A 21,321-nucleotide genomic window follows, 5' to 3' on the forward strand; every position below is an offset into this window, starting at 1 on the left:
AGAGCAAATCAAAACCAAAAAAAAAAAAAAAAAAAAAATCCAGTGATTTACTCTGACTGTAAACAATATATAAAATTCAAATCTCAAATTTCAAAATAAGTTAAAGAAAAATTATACCTTCAGGGCCTATAATACTATAAAGATCTGACAATTGGTAAGGGGAAAATATATATGAAAAGTTGCAACAAAATTGTTTGCCCAGGATTTTTGCTAAGAGAAAGTATATCTAACTATACTACCTCTGGCCCTTAAATTTAATAACTTCATAATTTGTTGGCAAATGTTTTAAGCAAACTGGCATATCATATTACACAACAGAAAACATCCATCAAGTTCAGCAAAGAAAACTTATATAAGCCTTTTGTACAGAATTTAAAAAAATCTAAATGGCTATGATTCCTCTATTAGCAGAAACACATAACGCAGTCTTTATAAATCTGCCAAATATATCAATATCTACATAAATAGATACAGATATAGATATGAAACATTAATGGCAGTCTATTTTCGAACAGTGTGTGGGACCAGCAGATTTGTATCAGACCATGGCACGATATGGACCCTGCATCTTTAGGAACTGAATGATGAAAGAAGGACCCCCAGCAACAATCTGAGGTGGAAGATGGCTGAGTGGACAGTTCTCAATACTCATGATTGAAAGCTTGCTGCAAAGAGCCAGCTCAAAGGGAAGGCTATGCAGGTTGGGGTTGTCATTCAAATACAGCTCTTCTAGATTCTCCAGTGTACCTGTTTTAAAAAACAAAATTATTATTTTTTAAGAAAATTAATTACTATTTAAAAAGTTCAACTGGGCATGATCCTTATCCTGGGTATTATGCATACTGAACACACATTTCCTTTTACTCTCTTCTCTTAGTTTTAAAACTTTCTACAACTGTGGATCTCAAACGTTCCCGCATATTCACATAAACTGGGAAGATTAAAAAAACCATGATGTCCAGGTCACACTCTAAACCAATTAAATCAGAATCTCTTCCTTTATGGTTGGTTTTCAAGCTTGGAGTTTTTTTGAAAAAACATATACTACATCTCCAGAGACTCTGTTTGGGATAGCTTGGCATTCATGTGTATTTTTTCAAAATTCCAGAGATAAGTTTATTATACAGTCAGTGCCTATATTCACTTTCCTCTTGGAGAAAATGTGATAATCTCTCTTAGTAATAAATTTCTCATGTGAAAGGTTTTTGTTACTTTGTATAAATCTTTCGCTAAGAGAGTTATTACATATTTGACAGTAAGCCAAAAATCAATTTACGTAATCTTTTAAAATTTTTTCTTAGACTGTCTTAGGATACTCATACTTTCTAGGCAAATGTTTCAAGCAATTGCATGAGGCCAGATGGATAAACATACTAGAAATAAAAGTGTATAGCTGCTTTATGTGTTTCCAATTTTTAAACTTTAAAATTTATAATTATTTGATAGTGGTATGTAGAAAACTAATAAAAAACAACAGTTACTAGGTAATGGATTTGTTCACATTTAAGATTTTATTTATTATTCAGAGCAACTCTATGAGAAGTTACTACTATCCTTATTTTACAGGTAGGAAACTTGAAGCTTAGGGAGTTTCTGTACCTTATCCAAGCCACAAAACCAATAAGCAGCAGAGCCAGATTTTGAATTGTCTATTTTACTCCAAAACCATTCTTAACCACTAATCTATAGTGCCTCTGAAACAGCATGGTATAGATGGGAGAATATAATACATGGGATTACTAATTTTAGAATTACTATGGGACCTTAATCAATTAACTCTCTTTCTAAAATGAGGCAATTTACACTGCCTAAAATTTAAGGTGTTTACATTGATAGTATGAAATAATGGATATGAAAACACTTAGAAAATTCTAAAGTACTCTCAAATATTAATATCAATCCTAAAACCTCACAAGGGAAGGTTCTTTCAGCATAAGACACTACTAATTTAATTCAAGCTTGTGTAATTTTTAAATTTGGAAGAAAAATAACTCTTCTAAATTGAGGTTAAATCTACTGAAATATAAGTATGCTAAAACATTGTCAAATATAATATTAACCCTAATACCCCATGAGGAAACCTAATCAAAACCAACCAACCAACCAACCACTACTGGTGTTCTATAAAAAAATCCTGAGCCTGATGTAACCTGATTAAGATGAAAAAAATAGTAGATTTGTTATATTTATCTGAAATACTGCTTGAACACACAAAAGCAAATTATTACCACAAAGTCAAGTATCCAAAGGGTTCATACCAATTTCCTCAGGAAGATGAGTAAGTAGGTTCTCTCCAAGGCCTAGATGTGTAAGATTGGTAAGGTGACCAATGCCTCTCGGAAGAGTGGTTAATTGGTTGTTTGTCAAGACTAATTTCTAAAAGATTAACAAAATAAAAGACGGTTACATACATATTTCCTATAACTGATGTAAATTTTAAAAAACTACATCTAAACTACTAAACCAATAAAATAAACATGGAAATTAGCTTGGCTAATATAAGAATCACTAAATAAGTTTTTCTTTCAAAAAATATCATTTGTTAGGAAGACAAAAGCAGATAGGTTACATGAACATAAAATTCAGCCCTAATGCTATAACAGGAAAATCTATCTGGTCCAAGAATAATGTGCAATTTGGAATGCATTCCAAAAACTTTAATTATATACCTATAAAATCATCAGGATAATGTTTTACCTGTAAATCCTTAAGATAAGCAATTTCATTTGGCAAGGATTCTAATTTGTTCTCCTCTAGATCCAACTCTCTTAACTTCCTAAGGTTTCCAAGACCATGGGGAAGCTTCTTTAGAAGATTGTTTGATAATATCAGAACCTAAAGAGAAATTTTTGATAATGTTTGACAGCTCACAAAACAGAATTATATATTATCATTGCGTGGCTTAAAATTTATTAAGCAATGCTAATTTCCTAAACAGTGAATATTGAGGGTAATGTTTAATTATATAACAAGACATTAAACTTACTATTCTAAAAAAAAATCACCATAGTTACTGGAAACAAAATAGTTTAAGACAAAACTAATAAAAGCAAAAGGAAAGAATTCAATTTTAACTAAATTACAAAAAATACAAAATTATTAACTACTTGCACTAAGATTCATACAGTTAATGGTATTTTGATACTGAATAGTTACAAATATGTATCTAATAGGAAATCAATTTTTATTCAAAACTCCTTATAAACCATCATTTAAGGGAGACAACAACTGACTTCTAAACTGCCCATATCAATCCACTACAGTTATTATTTGTAGAAAATTTATTACATTGCAAGGCATCCTGCAATATCCTGAAGAAGGAAAAAAAAAAAGGTTGAAGAAGATAATAGTCCTTATTCCCAGAGAAGTTACAATGGGGGAGGGTTAGGTGGGGAAACAATACTGGGTACAGGGGTAGTGAAAAGAGCACTAAATGGAAAGATCCATATAAAGTTCTGGCTAATTTTTTATGCCCACTTATTTCTCCCAAAGTTATACTACACATAGTGAAGTAAACATATTCAGTAAGACCAAGAAAATGATATCATTTATTGAGCTATCATTTATTGAGTTTACTACTATTTGCATTGCACTATACTAAATGAAAAATGTGCATTATTGCATTTAATCCTAACTAAAACTTTATGAGGAGAATACTATCATCCCCATTTCACAGCTGAGGAAACTGAAGCTTGGGCATGTTAAATCCATAAATAGAGAGAGTTAAAGTGGAACTGTACCCAGATCTGTTTGGCTTCAAAGCTCCTGCTGTTAACCACTACACCATACTATTTCACCTTACTAAATACAATAATAAAAGAATAGAGAAATTAGATTTTTTAAAAACATGAATACAGAGGACATTTTTAGAAATACTTATTTACTATTAGTAAACTTTTTCATCAAAGGGTGAAAATGTTAGGAACTCAAGAGGCAGGAGAAATCATCCTTGACTGAGGAGGTGACAGGAAGATGGATCTTTAACTATGAGAAATAATTTTAAAAGAAAAATTTAAGGGGATGAGAAGAGAGCATACTAGATATTGGGAGCAATAAGACTAAAGGTACAGAGCTAGAAATATGCACACATTGCCAACAAAGAAAATAAATTTAGTTAGTAAATAAAAGAGGAGGTGGGTATTCAGGATGGAAAAGTAGGTCAGAATTACATGAAGGGTTCTGAATTCCCATCTGAGGAACCCTTAATTATTTTAGAGGACAATGGTGCAGCATTCTTAAACAGAGCTAAGAAAAAAACTATGTTCTAAAAGATGCTAAGTTTTAGAGGCCCTTTCTTTCAAAGATACTTTATAGCATTCAAACCTACCAACTTTTAGTGGGCAAGAGTAATTCAAAAGCATTGAGCCCAGATTAAGTCAATACTTCATCATACTAATAGGGCTGCATGTTTAAGAGAGCACTAACATTTTTTTTTTTTCTTTTCTTTTTCTTAACTGATTAAATCTGGACTTTATCTATTTATTTATGGCCATGCTGCATGGCATATAGGATCTTAGTTCCCAGACCAGGGATGGAACCCATGCCCCCTGCATTGGAAGCGCAAGGTTTTAACCACTGGACTGCCAGGGAAGTCCCGAGAGCACTAACATTTCTATTGGGTTGGCCAAAAGGTTTGTTCGGGTTTTTCCGTATCATCTTACAGAAAAACCCGAACGAATGTTTTGGCCAACCCCAGTAATTATGATCTTCACACACTTAGAAATTGTTTAATTGGAAACTTCACGAGTGAGAAAACTGTGGAAGAGTCTAAGGAGTTCTAGATGCTCTTTTATACTCACCTCAAGAGAAACAAGACCAGACACATCCTCAGGGATCTTTGTGAGCTGATTTGTAGCTAAATTCAATTCTACCATACTGGTCCAAGTTCCAAAATCCAAGGGAAGTGATGTCAACTGATTGTCCTGACAAAGACAAAAAGAAGCATTCAAGGTAAAACCACAAAAACAAAGCTCCATATGTACCTCCCTATAGAAAGAGAATTCTTAAACAGAAAAAGTCATTCCCTTTTTTGATGTCTAAATATATTGGATGGGCCAAAAAGCACCTTTGGTTTTCTAAGTAAAAATAAAAGACACATTTTTTCATTTTCACCAAGAACTTTATTGAACAACGTATTCACCCTTTTGTTCCACTACATTCTGCCATTTTTCAGGCAACTTCATAATTCCATCTTCCCAAAACTTTTTATCTTTTTGAGCAAAGAACTGGTCCAGGTGCCTTTTACAGTCTTCCAGGGAATTGAAATTTTTCCCATTAAGAGAATTCTGTAAAGACCGAAATAAATGGAAACCCAAAGGTGCAATGTCTGGTGAATACAGCAGATTAATCAGAACTTCCCAGCCAAGCTGTAACAGCTTTTGCCTGGTCATCAAAGAAACACGCAGTCTTGCGTTATCCTGATGGAAGATTATGCGTTTTCTGTTGACTAATTCTAGACGCTTTTCGTCAAGTGCCGCCTTCAGTGGGTCTAATTGGGAGCAGTACTTGTTGGAATTAATCATTTGGTTTTCCAGAAGGAGCTCATAATAGAGGACTCCCTTCCAATCCCACCATATACACAACATCATCTTCTTTGGATGAAGACCAGCTTTTGGTGTGGTTGGTGGTGGTTCATTTCACTTGCCCCATGACCTCTTCCATTCCACACTGTTGTACAGTATCCACTTTTCATTGCCCGTCACAATTTGTTTTAAAAAGGGAACATTTTCATTACGTTTCAGTAGAGAATCGCATGTGGAAATACGGTCAAGAAGGTTTTTTCGCCTAACTTATGTGGAACCCAAACATCAAAGCGATTAACATAACCAAGCTGGTGCAAATTATTTTCAATGAGTGATTTGGATATTCTGAGTATGTCAGCTATCTCCTGCATAATATAACGTTCATTGTTCTCAATTATTGTTTCGATTTGATCGTTATCAACTTCAACTGGTCTACCTGACCGTGGAGCATCGTCCAGCGAGAAACCTCCGGCATGCAACTTCGCAAACCACTTTTGACACGTTCGATCAGTCACGGCACCTTCTCCATACACTGAACAAATCTTTTTTTTGTATTTCAGTTGCGTTTTTACCTTTCTTGAAATAATAAAGCATAATATGCCAAAAATGTTGCTTTTTTCTTCCATCTTCAATATTAAAATGGCTACACAAAGATTCACCAATTTTGATAAGTCTTTTTTTAAATGCACGCTGATATGACAGCTGTCACATACAATCTAACAAAATTGTTTTGAATGAAGTTAAAGACAACTAAGTGCTACTAGAGCCATCTTACGGAAAAAACCGAACGAACCTTTTGGCCCACCCAGTAGAAAGAAAAGAAAAGGAACAAAAACTCTAAGCCTCCAAAGTTTTTCAAACAGTAATTAGCTTTTTATTTTTAAGTCTAAACTAGAAGTTTGTTCCCTATGCGATTATCTGTGTTGGATATGGAAAAACACACTATACAGATGAACACTTGAGATTTCAAAGGTCCCAATGATAAATATAATGTTTTCCTCACTTCACAGTAATGTTTAGAAATCACTGAATAAAATCTGAATGTTCATGAGCACAGTGGAAGAAGAAATATCTAACTATAGCCCACAAGGAATCCAGATAAGCTCAGCAATTCTAGAGATGCTGAACAATAAAGTAGGAGAGGAAAAAAGTTGTAATAAGACAGCAAATTAAATCATTAAAACACTAAGTATCCATGATTTTACTTTAAAAATCCATACGAGAAGATGGTAAAAACATACTTATCATTAAATAATAAAAACAAATGATGAAACACTGTGATTCTAATTTTATTTAAAAATTAGATATAGCTATACACAGAAAAAATAGTGAAATACATGCCAGTGATTCACTAGTTTTTTTCCCCGCTTCCTCATATTCACTTATAAAACAACTCTTACCACACTGTTGTGTGCTCGGGGTATTTTGGTACTGAGATGGGACCATCAGTATTCCCTGTCCCAGTTGGGTATCAATGATATATGCCGATTTATTAACAGCAGTGGAATTTAAAAATTTTATGTCCTTTTTTGTTCATCTGTATTTAAAATTTTTTCTGCAATGTACATTAATTACTGATCTCGTTTTACACAAAATTATCCGTAAGAGAAATCTCAAGTAGAGAACATCCATTTGAAAGCCAAGTTTTTCTTTTATTATAATATTTAAACTTATTATCTATTTAAACTTCTTATCTACCTATGCCCAAACTACTGATAGTTATTAGCACGATAAAGTATTTTCATTAAAATTTACTACTGATGCTTATGTGAGGAGGAGAATGCCAGGCATCATTTTGACTTCTTTCAAGAAAAAGTTTTGTTAACCATTTGTCTCGATTTTGAAGAAAAATTAATTTCAAAGCTCTATGCAAAGTTTTTATCATTTCACTGAAAACAGCAAGCTTTTCCAAGCTAACATATTACAATAACATAATATCCATAAAAATGTTTAACCAAATGGGACTTCCCTGGTGGCACAGTGGTTAAGAATCCGCCTGCCAATGCAGTGGACAAGGGTTCGAGCCCTGGTCCGGGAAGATCCCACATGCCGCGGAGCAACTAAGCCCGTGTGCCACAACTACTGAGCCTGTGCTCTAGAGCCTGTGAGCCACAACTACTGAGCTCACGTGCTGCAACTACTGAAGCCTGTGCACCTAGAGCCCATGCTCCGCAACAAGAGAAGCCACTGCAATGAGAAGCCTGCGCACCACATCGAAGAGTAGCCCCCGCTCGCCGCAACTAGAGAAAGCCCGCGTGCAGCAACAAAGACCCAATGCAGCCAAAAATAAATAAATGAATAAATTTATTTTAAAGAAAATGTTTAACCAAATGAATACCTGGACTGCTGTCTAAGCCTCGTATTACAAATTGAACATTCAGAACTCATGCCATTACCACTGGTAAACCTCATATAACCAGACTCGTTAACAGTATATTTTACTTGTTTAAGATTATAAGACTATTTTGAACTTCCACTGGTTCACTTATTATATACTTCCAAACAATTATAAAAGATACATATACTTATGAAGAAGTATACATAGAATTAAAAATTATACAATTAGACTGTAGTTTAAAGAACCACAATTATTTTGAAATGGTTCATCAAAGACAAAAGGATGTAGTATGATACAATATAAAGAACACTATACCTGAAAGCAGGAAATCTAGGCTTCCTGGATTCCTACCTCAGCCATGAATTAGTTATGTGGCCAATAATTATTACCTGTGGGCCTAAAGTTTGTTCACTACAAATTAAATCACTGGACAAATCATTTTTCATTTCTTTCCTCCTTTTGCAATAAAATTCCTTTTTCTTATTACAAATGTGAAACTCATTCACTGTAGAGAATACAGACAAGTAAAAAGAAACTAAAAATCACCCGTTAGGAGAAAATATTTGCAAATCATCTATCTGACAAGGGATTAACATCCAAAATATATAAAGAACTCATACAACTCAACAGCAAAAAAAAACCCAAACAATCCAATTAAAAAATGAGCACAGGATCTGAACAGACATTTTTCCAAAGAAGACATACAGATGGCCAACAGGTACATGAAAATGTACTCAATATCACTAATTATCAGGGAAATGCAAATCAAAACCATAATGAGATATCACTTCACTGCTGTCAGAGTGGCTATTATCAAAAAGACAAGAAACAACAAGTGTTGGTGAGAATGTGGAGAAAAAGGAATCCTTCTGCACTGTTGGTGGGAATGTAAATTGGTGCAGTCCCTATGGAAAACAGTATGGAGGTTCCTCAAAAAATTAAAAAGAGAATTACCATATGATCCAGCATTTCTACTCCAATGTATCTACCCAAAGAAAACAGAAACATTAACTCAAAAAGAAATATGCACCTTTATGTTCACTGCAACATTATTTACAACAGCCAAGATATGGAAACAACCTAAGTGTCCACCAATGAATCAATGGATAAAAAAGATGTGGTATATATATTCAATGGAATACTATCCAGTCATAAAAAAGTATAAAAATCTTGCCATTTGTGAGGACATGGATGGACTTTGAGGGCATTATGCTAAATGAAGTAAGTCAGACAAAGGAAGAAAAATACCATATCATCTCACTTATATGTGGAATCTAAAAAAAAAAACAAACAACAGCAATAACAAAAACCAAGCTCAGAGAGAAAAAGAACATATTGGTGGTTGCCAGAGGCAGGGGGTAGAGGGTAGATGAAATGGATGAAGAGAGTCAAAAGTACAGCATGGTGATTATAGTTAATAATATTGTATTGCATATTTGAAAGCTGATGAGAGAGTAAATCTTAAAAGTTCTCACCACAAGAAAAAAACATTCTGTAACTATGTATGGTGATGGATTTTAACTAGACCTACTGGGGTGATCATTTAACAATATATACAAATATTGAATCATTATGTTGTACATCTGAAACTAATATAATGTTGGAGGTCAATTATACCTCAATAAAAAGAAAAAGATAAAAAAAAGAGATCACCCATAAATAATTCTGATATTCAAAGATAAACAGTATATTTTAGTAAACACTGGCTATATGTATGCATATAAATCTATAGATATTTAATATGTAATTGAACACATTAAAAACAGCTTTTAAAAACAATGTGTACAAACAGAATCTTTACATGCTTAACTTTTTCCTACTTAATAAATTGAGAATATTTCAACTGGTATTTAATATTCTTCTAAACTAGAGTATTATTTGTAATTGCTTCATATTATTTCACTGAAGATATAGTACTTTTAAGAAATGAAATCCCTATTAATTTCAATAAGTTGTTACCAGTTAAATGAAAAGCTCTGCAATAAATATCCCTACAACTATGCTGTTATGGATATTCATGATTATTCAAATTGCTAAGGATATTGCATGGTTCTAAGCTATTTGTTGTCTAACACAAATTGTCCTGAAGTACCCTTATTATCAGTTTAGATTCCCATCAGCAAGAAACAAGTACCCATTCTGATAGATAAACCATAAATATTAGAAGTACTAGTCATAGTAGTTATTTTCCCCTCATACAAATAGAGGCTTACCTTCATATTCAGCTTACTTAATACTTTTGCTCTGGAGAAAATTCCAAATGGGATTTTGTTGATTCGATTGTGTTCCATGTTGAGGGAATAGATGGTGGAAAACTGAGATGGACCACCTACTGGATATAACTGGAAGCAGTTTCTAGCTAAGGTCAAACTATTCAGTTTCACAAGACTTGATAAAAGACTCTGTAAAAAAAAAAATGAAATAAACATAAGAATTAGAACTGTAACAAGACTTATTCTGTAGAGTACAGAGCAGCAGTCCCAAACAAATGCCTCAAAGGGCCTTGCAGGTAACAAGTGACAGAGACTGGTTGGACCGGTTCTGTGATGCCTCATCTAGAGGAAAGTCACTCACTACTCAGCTCTAGCTAACTGTTGCCTTGCAGGAATGTGGAGCCAATGTAGTCATATTTCCAGACTTTACAAAGAAACACGAAATTCATTTACTTATATTAAATCTCCGATTTTTATTCTTTGGCTTTAATTTATTTAAAACACTCTACAGGGTAAAGAAAATATGTCTGTGGGTAAGAGGTGTTTCATGAGTGGCTAGTTTTAGACCTCTATAAAAGCGGAAACGTTGGTATCAGACAGTCCTGGGTCTGAGTCCTGACTCTGCCATCTGCTATGTGATCAATCCTATCCAGGTCTTAGTTAAGTACCTATCTCTAAATTATTATTAAGGTTAATATAATGCTTGGCACAGAGTAAGGTGTCATTCAGTAATTTAAATGTTCCTTTTAGGAATATTAAATTCAGAAGATAATATACTTCCTCATATTATATAATATATTGCTTTTCCATACAGTAAATTTCGGAGGGAATATACATCTACCAAACAAGTATTTACTTAGCATATAATCCCATATTCCCTCTTACTTCAGTCTCCCACCATGTAACCACAGTGTTAGGTATTATAAAAGAATCTCTGCCATTAAGAAGACTAAATCCCACTAAGAGAAATAAAGCACACAGATAGGAAAAAGAAAATAATATATAACTGTATATAATCAGTAACAAAGTATACAGAATAGGCTCTTGCTATTCAAAGTCTGGCTCAAGGAAGAGCAGCATCAGAATCCCCTGAGAGCGTGCTAGAAATGAGGACTCTTAGGCCCCACTGCTAGAGAATCATAATATGAGTCTTAAGACTCCCAGGTGATTTGTATGCTCATTAATGTTTGAGAAACACTGGTATAGGCTATAAAATAGTTTTATATCCTGGCCCTATCTTTTAGTAGCTTGTGACTCTGGGCAAGTTATTTCTCTGAACACTAGTTTTATTCATTTGTAAATTGATGATGCCTTATTTTATAGGCTATCATAGAGTTTTTTTAAAGAAATAAAAATAAATAAATAGCTTTAAAATACCTTGCATTATAATAAGTGCTCAAATTTTAAGTCACTTCTTTATTTAAATTCAAAGAAAAGAAGAAATACTGGAATAACCAGAAAAGCAGGAAGAAGGCTGAGAGTGTGCCAGATCTTAAAGGATGAAAAAAATTTTTAAATACTCAGAGAAGCAGAAGAAAATATTCTGGATTGATGTAAAGGCCCAAGCAAGGAGAATACAAACATTGTGAGGTGTGTGTTTTAAATAATGTTCAAATTTTGGCTATCTACCATGAGGAAACTGAAGACTTAGTACCTGAAGTGTCAGCTGTGATTTGCAAGGCCCACTAAAGGAAAAAAATAACTATATAATTGAAGTTATAATTAGTGAAGTGAACTGAAACTTGTCCTTTATGATGAACATGAATAAGCTACTCAACATTTGTCAATTGCTATACACAGAAAAAAGAAAGAATACAGAAAGAGAAAACTTTCATGGCAGTCAATTCGGGGAAAATGTCTACATCCTACTTCACTGTAAATAAAGGAGTTCTATTGAGTCTCATGGCAAAAATGTTATTTTTATTATTCTTAGAGCTGACTTACTTTATTGAATTGACATTCTTTTATGAAAAAATGTTAACACCTGAGGATATTTGAAAAGGGGCAACAAGAATGCAGCTCTCCAACCTTTCCATTCTTAGGTCATACTATGAAGCTTTGGGGTTGCTAATCATTGCTTTAGAGTCAGACACATCTGGGGTCCCATCTCACATCTTCTACTTACTAGCTTTGTGATCTTTGGTGAATTAATTAGATAATATATCTCTCACCATATTTCCAGAAAAAGTATTTAAGCGTGACAAATTTGGCCAAAAGAGTGACTTCTCTTAAGTCTTATTTCCCTATTTGATGAGACTACCCCAATAACTAGTAGGATTATAGTGAAGATTTAAATGGAATAATACATGTAGAGCTCCTAGCCTTATGCCTTGAGTATATGTGCTTAAATTCATTAAGTTCTTTCTCCTTTTGTGTTTATGTCTACATTAAAACTAGTCCATTTTCAGACAGTCTTCAAATGGAAAAGTATATAGTCATTCTGCCAGCTCTGATTTCAGCAATATAATGAGCCCCCAGTGAAAACCACTTTCCTGATTTTTCTTGCCAGCTTGAACGTCTAAGTGCTGTTTAATGGATTTTATTATTTTTCTTATTGTGATTATAAACGCAGATAATTACACATTTGTATTAAGAATACACTACTTCCAAAGCACATAGACTATTTAAATAAAACTTAATATTTTCCAATATTCGAACAAGGCCAAGAAAGGATTTCCCCCATAGCTTCTCTATCTGAAAACGGGCCTGTTTAAATACACATACACCCTTTCTTCCACAGCCAGACTGAACAGAGCTGTCTTCTTTATAATTCTCTTATCAAAAATAAATCCTGACTTATTTCAGTAACAAAATATTATATATGAAAGTACTTAGCACATGTCTTTATCCTAAGAGGTTTCCAATAATTATGTTTCCCTTCAGTGACAATAAGACTGGATATGTAAATAAATGTTAAAATTTCTCACTTGGTGAAACTTGATATACACCCAGTCTTTTTATTTAGGCATATTGACATTGTAAAAGCAGTCAGTCTTACTTAAGCTCACAAATCACATCCTAAAATAATCCCAACAAGGTCTAATTAATATGCTAATTATTCCCTTATTATGGATATGAATCACTGTTAGAAAGAGGATGACATTAAACAGTAGAACCTCACCCATTCTGATCCCTGTAAATTACCATCACAGAAATTAAAAAATCCAAACAGTCTAGCTGTCAGGGCGATATCTACAATCTGTGGATTCTAATCCTTATCCCCACTTAAACTACTACTAACAATAGTACTCTTTTGCCACAGGTGATATACTGTCATAGTAGTTTTAGTGAACTGGTCCAGACTAGAAACTACAATCCTGGGAAACTCATTTTTGTACTCTGACCAAGTTTTTTCTGAAAACGCAAGCATCTAGATTAGTAGGAACCAAATTAATAGGTGCTACTTTATCTTTGTATGCCTAAGAAACAGATCAATTAAATAAATTTATTTGATAAACTAATTGCTACAAACCTAGAGCCTCACCTACTCAAATTGTTCATTATAAATCAAAGCATATATCTGAAAAACATTCATCCAAAGCACCTTTGTTCTTAATTCAAATACACATACACACACACACACACACACACACACACACAGAGTTGGGAAAATTAGTAATAATCTAAACATAATAGGGTTACTTATATAGTTTTAATTATTAGAAAAAAAAGACTTTGCAAAGTTCAATCAATCCATAACTCCACAATTCCATTCTTTTGCTTGTTAGAATACTACAGTAAGATATTATGCTTGAATAACTACAAGCAAACTTACTAATTGTTGGGTATGCTACAACAGCAGGTAGCAAAAGAAGAAATGGCAGGAGTAAAAAATAATAAAGTTGAGAAAGACAATTTTAAAAAGAATATTGCATCTTGCCCAATTAATCTCTACGCAAAAGAAGTGAAAATATTTTTCTAACAGAACCAACAAAACCCAAATTAAAAATAATGTGTTAAAAAAATAGCAGATTCTGGTGACTGGTATATGCTAAACAGGCTTTAATGTTATTGTATAAGCAGGGTAATAATTTGGGTCACAGGCATGTTGCAGCTCATATTAATCTGGATAGTAAGTAGTGTATTCTATGTAGTCATTCTTTTATCATCTTTCTACAATATCTTTTTTCTTTTATAACTGAACTGGGTGGGGAAGCTGAGTTTTAAAACCAGCCATACAACTTCTCCTTAATGGCTTTTACTGTCAAGTCCCAAATGACATGAGAAAGATTTACATGGTGCTAAAGCGGAAAGTAGCACACTGATTTTCCACCTTCCTTTCTGTTCCTATAATCATATCTATTCTTTCTTTTTTGGAATTTTTATCTTAGTGGTGGGCTATATGTCCATAGCATACCCATTATTTAAGCAATTTCAATCATCATATTATTTACCCAGCTGTAAAGATTGACTAGTTTTCCCTTCATTATCTTGCAGACTTGTTTCAAGAGTTTACCGTAATCCACCTCTTACCTCTGGTAAAGTAGAAATGTTATTGTTCTCTAAATTTAATTCTTCAAGTGCACTGCATTTTGCCAATGATCTGGGTATTGCTGACAGTCTGTTGTATCTCAGACCAAGACGACTTAAACTGGACAGGTTTCCTGTGAACACACAAAAAAATGGAATTTTTTTTAATCCGATGAGCCTGTCACTGTCCCAGGCTATCAACCAGTATTTATGAATTACTCTGAAGCACTATTTCAGCAAGATCCTTAACTTTTTGTACCAAGAAACTGCACACTACACTCTGTCAATTAGGATGAAATTGAAACCACTTTTGTGCCCTCTTAGAGAAATAATGAAATGCACAGCTATAAGTCAATCTTTAAAATCAATTATTGGAAAGTATTGTCACACTTTAATAAAAAATTAACCTTTAGATAAGGCCTAATTGAATAACATCAAAGCAGTAAATACTTTAAATTTATAATAGTTAATCCCATTTGTATCTGTGTGATGGTGATCCAATATAGAACAAGTGGCTATATATAAAAATGTACATGTAATTTTGAAAAAAAACTTCCAAATTTCTAAAACAGTATTATTTAAAATATAAGATGCACAATTATTTTGTGAGATCAGAAAGGTTCAATATTTTCCATGAATTTAAATATAAACATTCCAAAATTTCTCTAAAAAGTTGACCTGATGGTAAAAAAATTTCTCAAAATAATTTTTTACAAACAAAAGTGAAAGTTATAGTCTTATTATCTAAACATATCCAGCTTGAGCGTATTAGCCACTATTGAATACCTAAAATAAGCAAAGCAGAAAAATAGACATTTTCTACTTTTATTGCCAAGACCCACGGCAAGCTACATGTAAGCTACATGGATGAATATGATATCTGCTATCATAGAAGGTTTAAATCAAATTTAATTTCCCAAACAATATACATCAGAAAATAAGTTCATTTTGATAGCAAAAAAGATAAGAGTAATGAGAATTTAGTTCAATGTATTTCTTTGCCATGACTGGTTAATTTCTTTCCTAATTCCACATTGCAATTGTTGCTATAGCATTTTTAGTTGGGCTAGGTTAAAATGTTAAATGTAGCCTCTAGTTTTAAATTAAACAGTATTACCAGTATTAGAAATTATAGGCATACTTCATTTTACTGTACTTTGCTTTATTGTGCTTCACAGATACTGCAACTTTACGTATTGAAGGTTTGTGGCAACTGTGCATTGAACAAGTCTACTGGTGCCATTTTTCCAACATCATTTGCTCACTTAATGTCTCTGTGTCACATTTTAGTAATTTTTGCTATATTTCAAACTTTTCCATTATTATTATACTTGTTATGGTGATCTATGACCAGTGATCTTTGATGTTACTAGTGTAATTGTTTTGGGGTGCCACGAATTGCACCCATTTAAGACGGTGAACTTAATTGATAAATGCTGTGTGTATTCTGTCTGCTCCACTGACCAGCTGCTTCCCTGTCTCTCTCCCTCTCCCCTGAGATACAACAATATTGAAATTAGGCCAATAATAACCCTACAGTGACCTCTAACCAAGTGAACGTTACAGTCGCATGTCTTGCACTTTAAATAAAAAGCTAGAAATGATTAAGCTTAGTGAGAAAGGCATGTGGACAGCTAGGTTGAAAGCTAGGCCTCTTGCCCCAGTCAGTCAAGTTGTGAATGCAAAGGAAAAGTTCGTGAAGGAAATTAAAAGAGCTACTGTAGTGAACACGTGAATGATAGAAAAGGAAAACAGCCTTATTGCTGAAGTAAAGAACGTTTTAGTGGTCCAGATAGAAGATCAAACCAGCCACTACATTCCCTTAAGCCAAAGCCTAATTCAGAGCAAGGCCCTAACTCTGTTGAATTCTATGAAGGCTGAGAGAGGTGAGAAAGCTGCAGAAGAAAAGTTAGAAACTAACTGAGGTTGGTTCATGAGGTTTACGAAAAGAGATGGCTCTCCGTACATAAAAGTACAAGGTGAAGCAGCAAGTGCTTATGTAGAAGCTGTAGCAAGTCATCCAGAAGACGCAGCTAAGATAATTAATGAAGGCGGCTACACTAAACAAGGTTTTCAATGTAGACAAAACAGCCTTATACTGAAGATGCCATTTAGAACTTTCACAGCTATAGAGAAGTCTATGCTTGGCTTCAATGCTTGGCTTCAAAGCTTCAGACAGGCTGACTCTCTAGACTTCTAGAATTAGAAGTGGAGCCTGAAGATGTGACTGAATTGCTGCAATCTTATGATAAAACTTTTAACAGATGAGGCACTGCTTCTTACAGATGAACAAAGAAAGTGGTTTCTGGAGGTGGAACCTACTCTTGGTAAAGATGCTGTGAAGATTGTTGAAATGACAACAAAGGATTTAGAATATTACATAAGCTTTCTTTGATAAAGCAGCGGCAGGGGTTTGAGAGAACAGACTCCAATTTTGAAAGAAGCTCTATTGTGGGTAAAACGTTATTACATACCATTACATGCTGCAGGAAAGGAAAAGTCAGTCAATGCAGCAAACTTTATGTGGTTTGATTTAAGAAACTGCCACATCCACCTAACCTTCAGCAGCCACCACCCTGATCAGTCAGCAGCCATGAGGACCAAGGCAAGACCCTTAAGGCTCAGATGATGGTTAGTACTTTTTATCAATAAACTATTTTTAATTAAGGTTTGTACATTTTTTAGACATAATGCTATTGCACACTTAATAGACTACAGTACTGTATGAACATAACTTTTATATGCACTGGGAAACAAAAAATTTGTGTGATGCTTTATTGTGATATTCGCTTTGTTGTGCTGGTCTGGGATGGAATCTGTAATGTCTCCAATATATGCCTGTATAGAAGTGGATGCTTGTGTCACACTTAACTTTTTGGAGATAAATATTTTGATGCCTTTCAATTTTCAGCAACTTTCTGATGTTTGTCCATTTCTTTCTTTTTGCTTTGACCATTTTTCAAAAAGTTGTTGTATGAATAATTTTCTTTCTTAGATATGTCTAACATTACTCCAATATTTACAGAAAATATATATTAGCTTATAGAATAAGTTAAGTCTTAAAACCTAGGAGGGCAGTCACCATGCCTCATATTCCTTATCCTGTTATACTCATTTTCATCCTTCCCTTTTGCTGAAGAAAACAGTGATCAAGGTTCTAAGAAATGACTAAATGGAGCTAATTTTTACCCTTTACATTTTCAAGAGTTAGTATTGCTATCAAAAATATTCTGGGGACTTCCGTGGTGCTCCAGTGGTTAAGACTCTGTGCTCCCAGTGCAGGGGGTCCATGTTCGATCCCTGGTCAGGGAACTAGATCCTGCATGCCACAACTAAAGGTCCCACATGCCGCAACTAAAGATCCCACATGCCGCAACGAAGACCCGGTGCAGCCAAATAAGTAAATATTTTAAAAAATACTATGATAATTCTATACCATAAGTCTAGCCAACTATAATGCGAAAAAAACCTTAGCAACCATTTCAATTCCTGCAATTAGAACTATTACAGAGGTATGCTATGCTCAATTTATATTACTTTCTTATAACAGTGCTTGGAAAGTGGGCCGAGAGTTTGCTAGTTATGATTATTAAGATTCCAACAGGCAGAAAACTGAATTAAAAAGCAACAATAAAAACTATGACTTAGCAAAGACAAGTTAATTTTGCCTTTAAAGTGTTTCCTAAATTAACTAAGGATGCTTCACTAGTATCTTTCTGATGACACTCCAGTGAGATGTGTCAATTTTGGAAGGGGAGAAAAAACAAACAAGCAGAGGGCTGGGTCACTTTCCAAAGCTCCAGAGAATTTAGAGATCAGAAATAAGGGCAAGAATAATATTTACTATTGTTGTCACTGCACTGTGACATTGAATATGATACAAATGTTACTTAGAAGTTAGGTTGGCAAAAAATAATCTGCTTTATGATGAAGTATGTTAATTATAGTCATGTTTCTAACAGCAAAAAATGGGGACAACCTATGTGTTCAAGAATAGATGAATAATTATTTAAATTGAAGGCACCACAGTGTAATAGAAAAAACAAAGGATATTATATTATCTATGTGATCCTGGGCAAGTTATTTAACAGAGTCTATCTCCTCACTCATAAAGTGGGGAAAATGCCACCTATCCGACAGGGTTACTCTAAGGATTAAATACAATGTGTGTAAGATACTTAGCACAATGACTGATACCTAACAGATCTTCAAAACATGATTTTATTCTATGGTATTTCTATATTCTGTTACATTCTGTACCTATTAAAATTATGTTACAAAAATCTTTAAGATGTGAAAGACTAAGTTATGATATTAAATGAAAAAAGCCAGATAACAAAATCATGTGTTTTGTATTATCTCAACATTGTAAAAAACACATGCATGCAAAAAGAGTGGGGAAAAACACATCAAAACTAACAGTTATCTCTGCATGATAGAATTATGGAAGATTAAATTTTTTTCTGTCAACTTGTCTATAATTTCCCTAATTTTCTATAATTTTGTAATTTTAAAACACCCTTTTGATAAAGAAAAAGTCTATAATTCTAAAGTCATTTTACTTTTAAAAATTGTGATATCTTTATACCAGCCTTTTATTGAATGAATATTTTACATTTTGGAGAAGTTTTATACTAATGTAGACCAAGATGTTTGGACACTTTACATTGTGAGGCTCGTTTTCTCCATACGGTGAGGATATGAGCTAAGCTGTGGAAAAACAGAGCACGGTAGTTTGAAGTTTTAGATAGCCATTCTGATAAAAAAAGACAAGAGATAAGAAAGATACCCAAGAAGCAGCAATAAGAGCCATCTGAGAGTACTCAGCACGGACTTTAGCATAAGATATGCAAAGTGACTTAACAGCAGAGCTAGAATCAAACTCAGTTGGCTCCTTATCAAGTAATCATTTTTCGTGAATTTCATCGACTCTGCTCCAGTGAGCTTGTTTCCTCCTGACACAGAAGCATGATATGTTCATTCTTGCTTCCACGCTGTTTGACTGTCCTTGTTGTGCTCATGGAATGCATTTTTATTCCATACTGAGTCTAGCATATTTGTTCATGAAGCTTCCTCTGGCCATTCTATGAAGACCTTATTGATCTCCCTATAAACTGGACTCATGGCCACACATTGTTTTCATCATACATTGGCATTTACTTACATTTGGTCTTATGTTGTTAGTTGTTTCATGGATTAGTTACCTCCCCCAAAAGACTGAAAATCCTTTAAGGGAGGTTGCTATGTACTTCTATCTCCACACAGAATTTGTTTCAGTGCTAAGCAAACAGCAGGCATTCATTCATACTTTCTTAATAATTATAGAAGCTAAAATATTTCACTATTTGTCCTCCTTTCCATTAGGAACAAGATGCAAAAACTTAAAATTATATGAAAGGTTCATAAAAAGATTTTTTCTTTGACCCATTCTCATCTTATAAAATAGCCTATGAAACACAGATGTTAACTGGACATGGTTTTAAAATACATATCAGATTTGTCTGGTCTGAGTACAAATTAGTTCTTCTGCAAATATTTGCAATAATTTTTTCTGAGACACCCAACGTCTAAGCAGCCCATTTTTAGATATCAGAGAACGAACTAATCATTTCCAACTCTTTGCACTCCTCCCATCCCACCAAATAATTTTTTAATTACAAAATATATAAATGCAACTTACTCTCTTCCCCAGAGAACCATGGTTTGTAGTCTAGTATGTACCTATTGAGATCTTTCTGTAAGCATTTACTTACACATATATAAATACAGGATTTTTTTTAAATGTTTCCGTGTTTAGTTTTACATAAATGGGATCATTTTACGTACTTTTCACCCTACGTAACAGGTCACAGAAATATTTTCTGGTGAGTAAATTCAGATATACTTCATTTTATTTAACCATTGTATTCTACGATGTGTACCATTATCTAATCATTCCCCAATTGACAGCATTTGTTTCTAATTTTTAAAAAGGAATTCTATAATGAACATTCTAATACATATCTGTGCGTACATGTGAAAATATTTCTGATGTATCAAAAGATATAGATATTTTAAATCTTGATAGACAGTGCCACTAGGCTATATCGATTTCATTCCCACCAAAATTGAAGGACAGCGGCCATTTACTCATATCCTTTCAAAATGGGGAGGGAGGGAAGGTATCAATATTTTATCCCTTGTCTATCCCGTGCCCACGGCCACTATAGCTACAAGGCTGGTAAAGGTGGAAATTTTCCTGCAAGCAGTGATAATGTCTGACTACAAAGAATGTCAAAATCTTATGATAAAATTTTAATTTGCTACACAAAGTTGAAGATAAAAGATGCTCAATCTTAAAAAAGAACTGGAAGTAAAGAAGCTCATCTCTTTCTCTCCTTCATACCACTGCTTTCCCTATGAAAGAAAGTTGTTCCATTGTAATAAAATGGCAGAAGCATTTACCAAGGGGTCTATGAAATCTGCAAGAGGAAAGGGCTTATTAATAGCAGAAAGTCCCCATAATTTTGCTCCACCGACATGCCTCAATAATTGTTTACAGTAGAAAAGTAGGTGAATACAATATTCTGACCAATTTTTATTCTCAATGAAACCCAAAAACTTTCTCTGGTTACAAAGATTAGTATGGTAACCAAATTCTAGATGCTTATCAGCTCACAAACCCAGTAAATAGAACCACATTCCTGAAATTTCTCTTCCAAAAGCAAAATAAGCTTCTCAGTTTTAAAGTCAGAACAGGTTTCTAGAAGTTAAAAATTACAAAATGGGGAATTCCCTG

At 33.8% G+C, this 21,321-nt stretch overlaps 1 protein-coding gene across 3 annotated transcripts in view; it reads right to left on the reverse strand.

Annotated features, from left to right (window-relative positions):
- Positions 1 to 332: 332 nt before the first annotated feature.
- Positions 333 to 21,321, reverse strand: part of SHOC2 (SHOC2 leucine rich repeat scaffold protein) — a 99,566-nt gene continuing 78,577 nt past the window's right edge. For all 3 annotated transcript variants that reach the window (XM_061193390.1, XM_061193399.1, XM_061193409.1), the window contains 6 exons: positions 14,547 to 14,677; positions 10,074 to 10,262; positions 4,800 to 4,922; positions 2,698 to 2,835; positions 2,259 to 2,376; positions 333 to 747 (listed from right to left, as the gene is read on the reverse strand). In XM_061193390.1, coding sequence (XP_061049373.1) covers positions 539 to 747; positions 2,259 to 2,376; positions 2,698 to 2,835; positions 4,800 to 4,922; positions 10,074 to 10,262; positions 14,547 to 14,677 — 908 coding nt within the window. In that variant the 3' untranslated portion in view covers positions 333 to 538. The remainder of the gene's footprint in view (positions 748 to 2,258; positions 2,377 to 2,697; positions 2,836 to 4,799; positions 4,923 to 10,073; positions 10,263 to 14,546; positions 14,678 to 21,321) is intronic.

The sequence above is a fragment of the Eubalaena glacialis genome, chromosome 1 (assembly GCF_028564815.1).
Source record: "Eubalaena glacialis isolate mEubGla1 chromosome 1, mEubGla1.1.hap2.+ XY, whole genome shotgun sequence".
NCBI lineage: Eukaryota > Metazoa > Chordata > Mammalia > Artiodactyla > Balaenidae > Eubalaena > Eubalaena glacialis.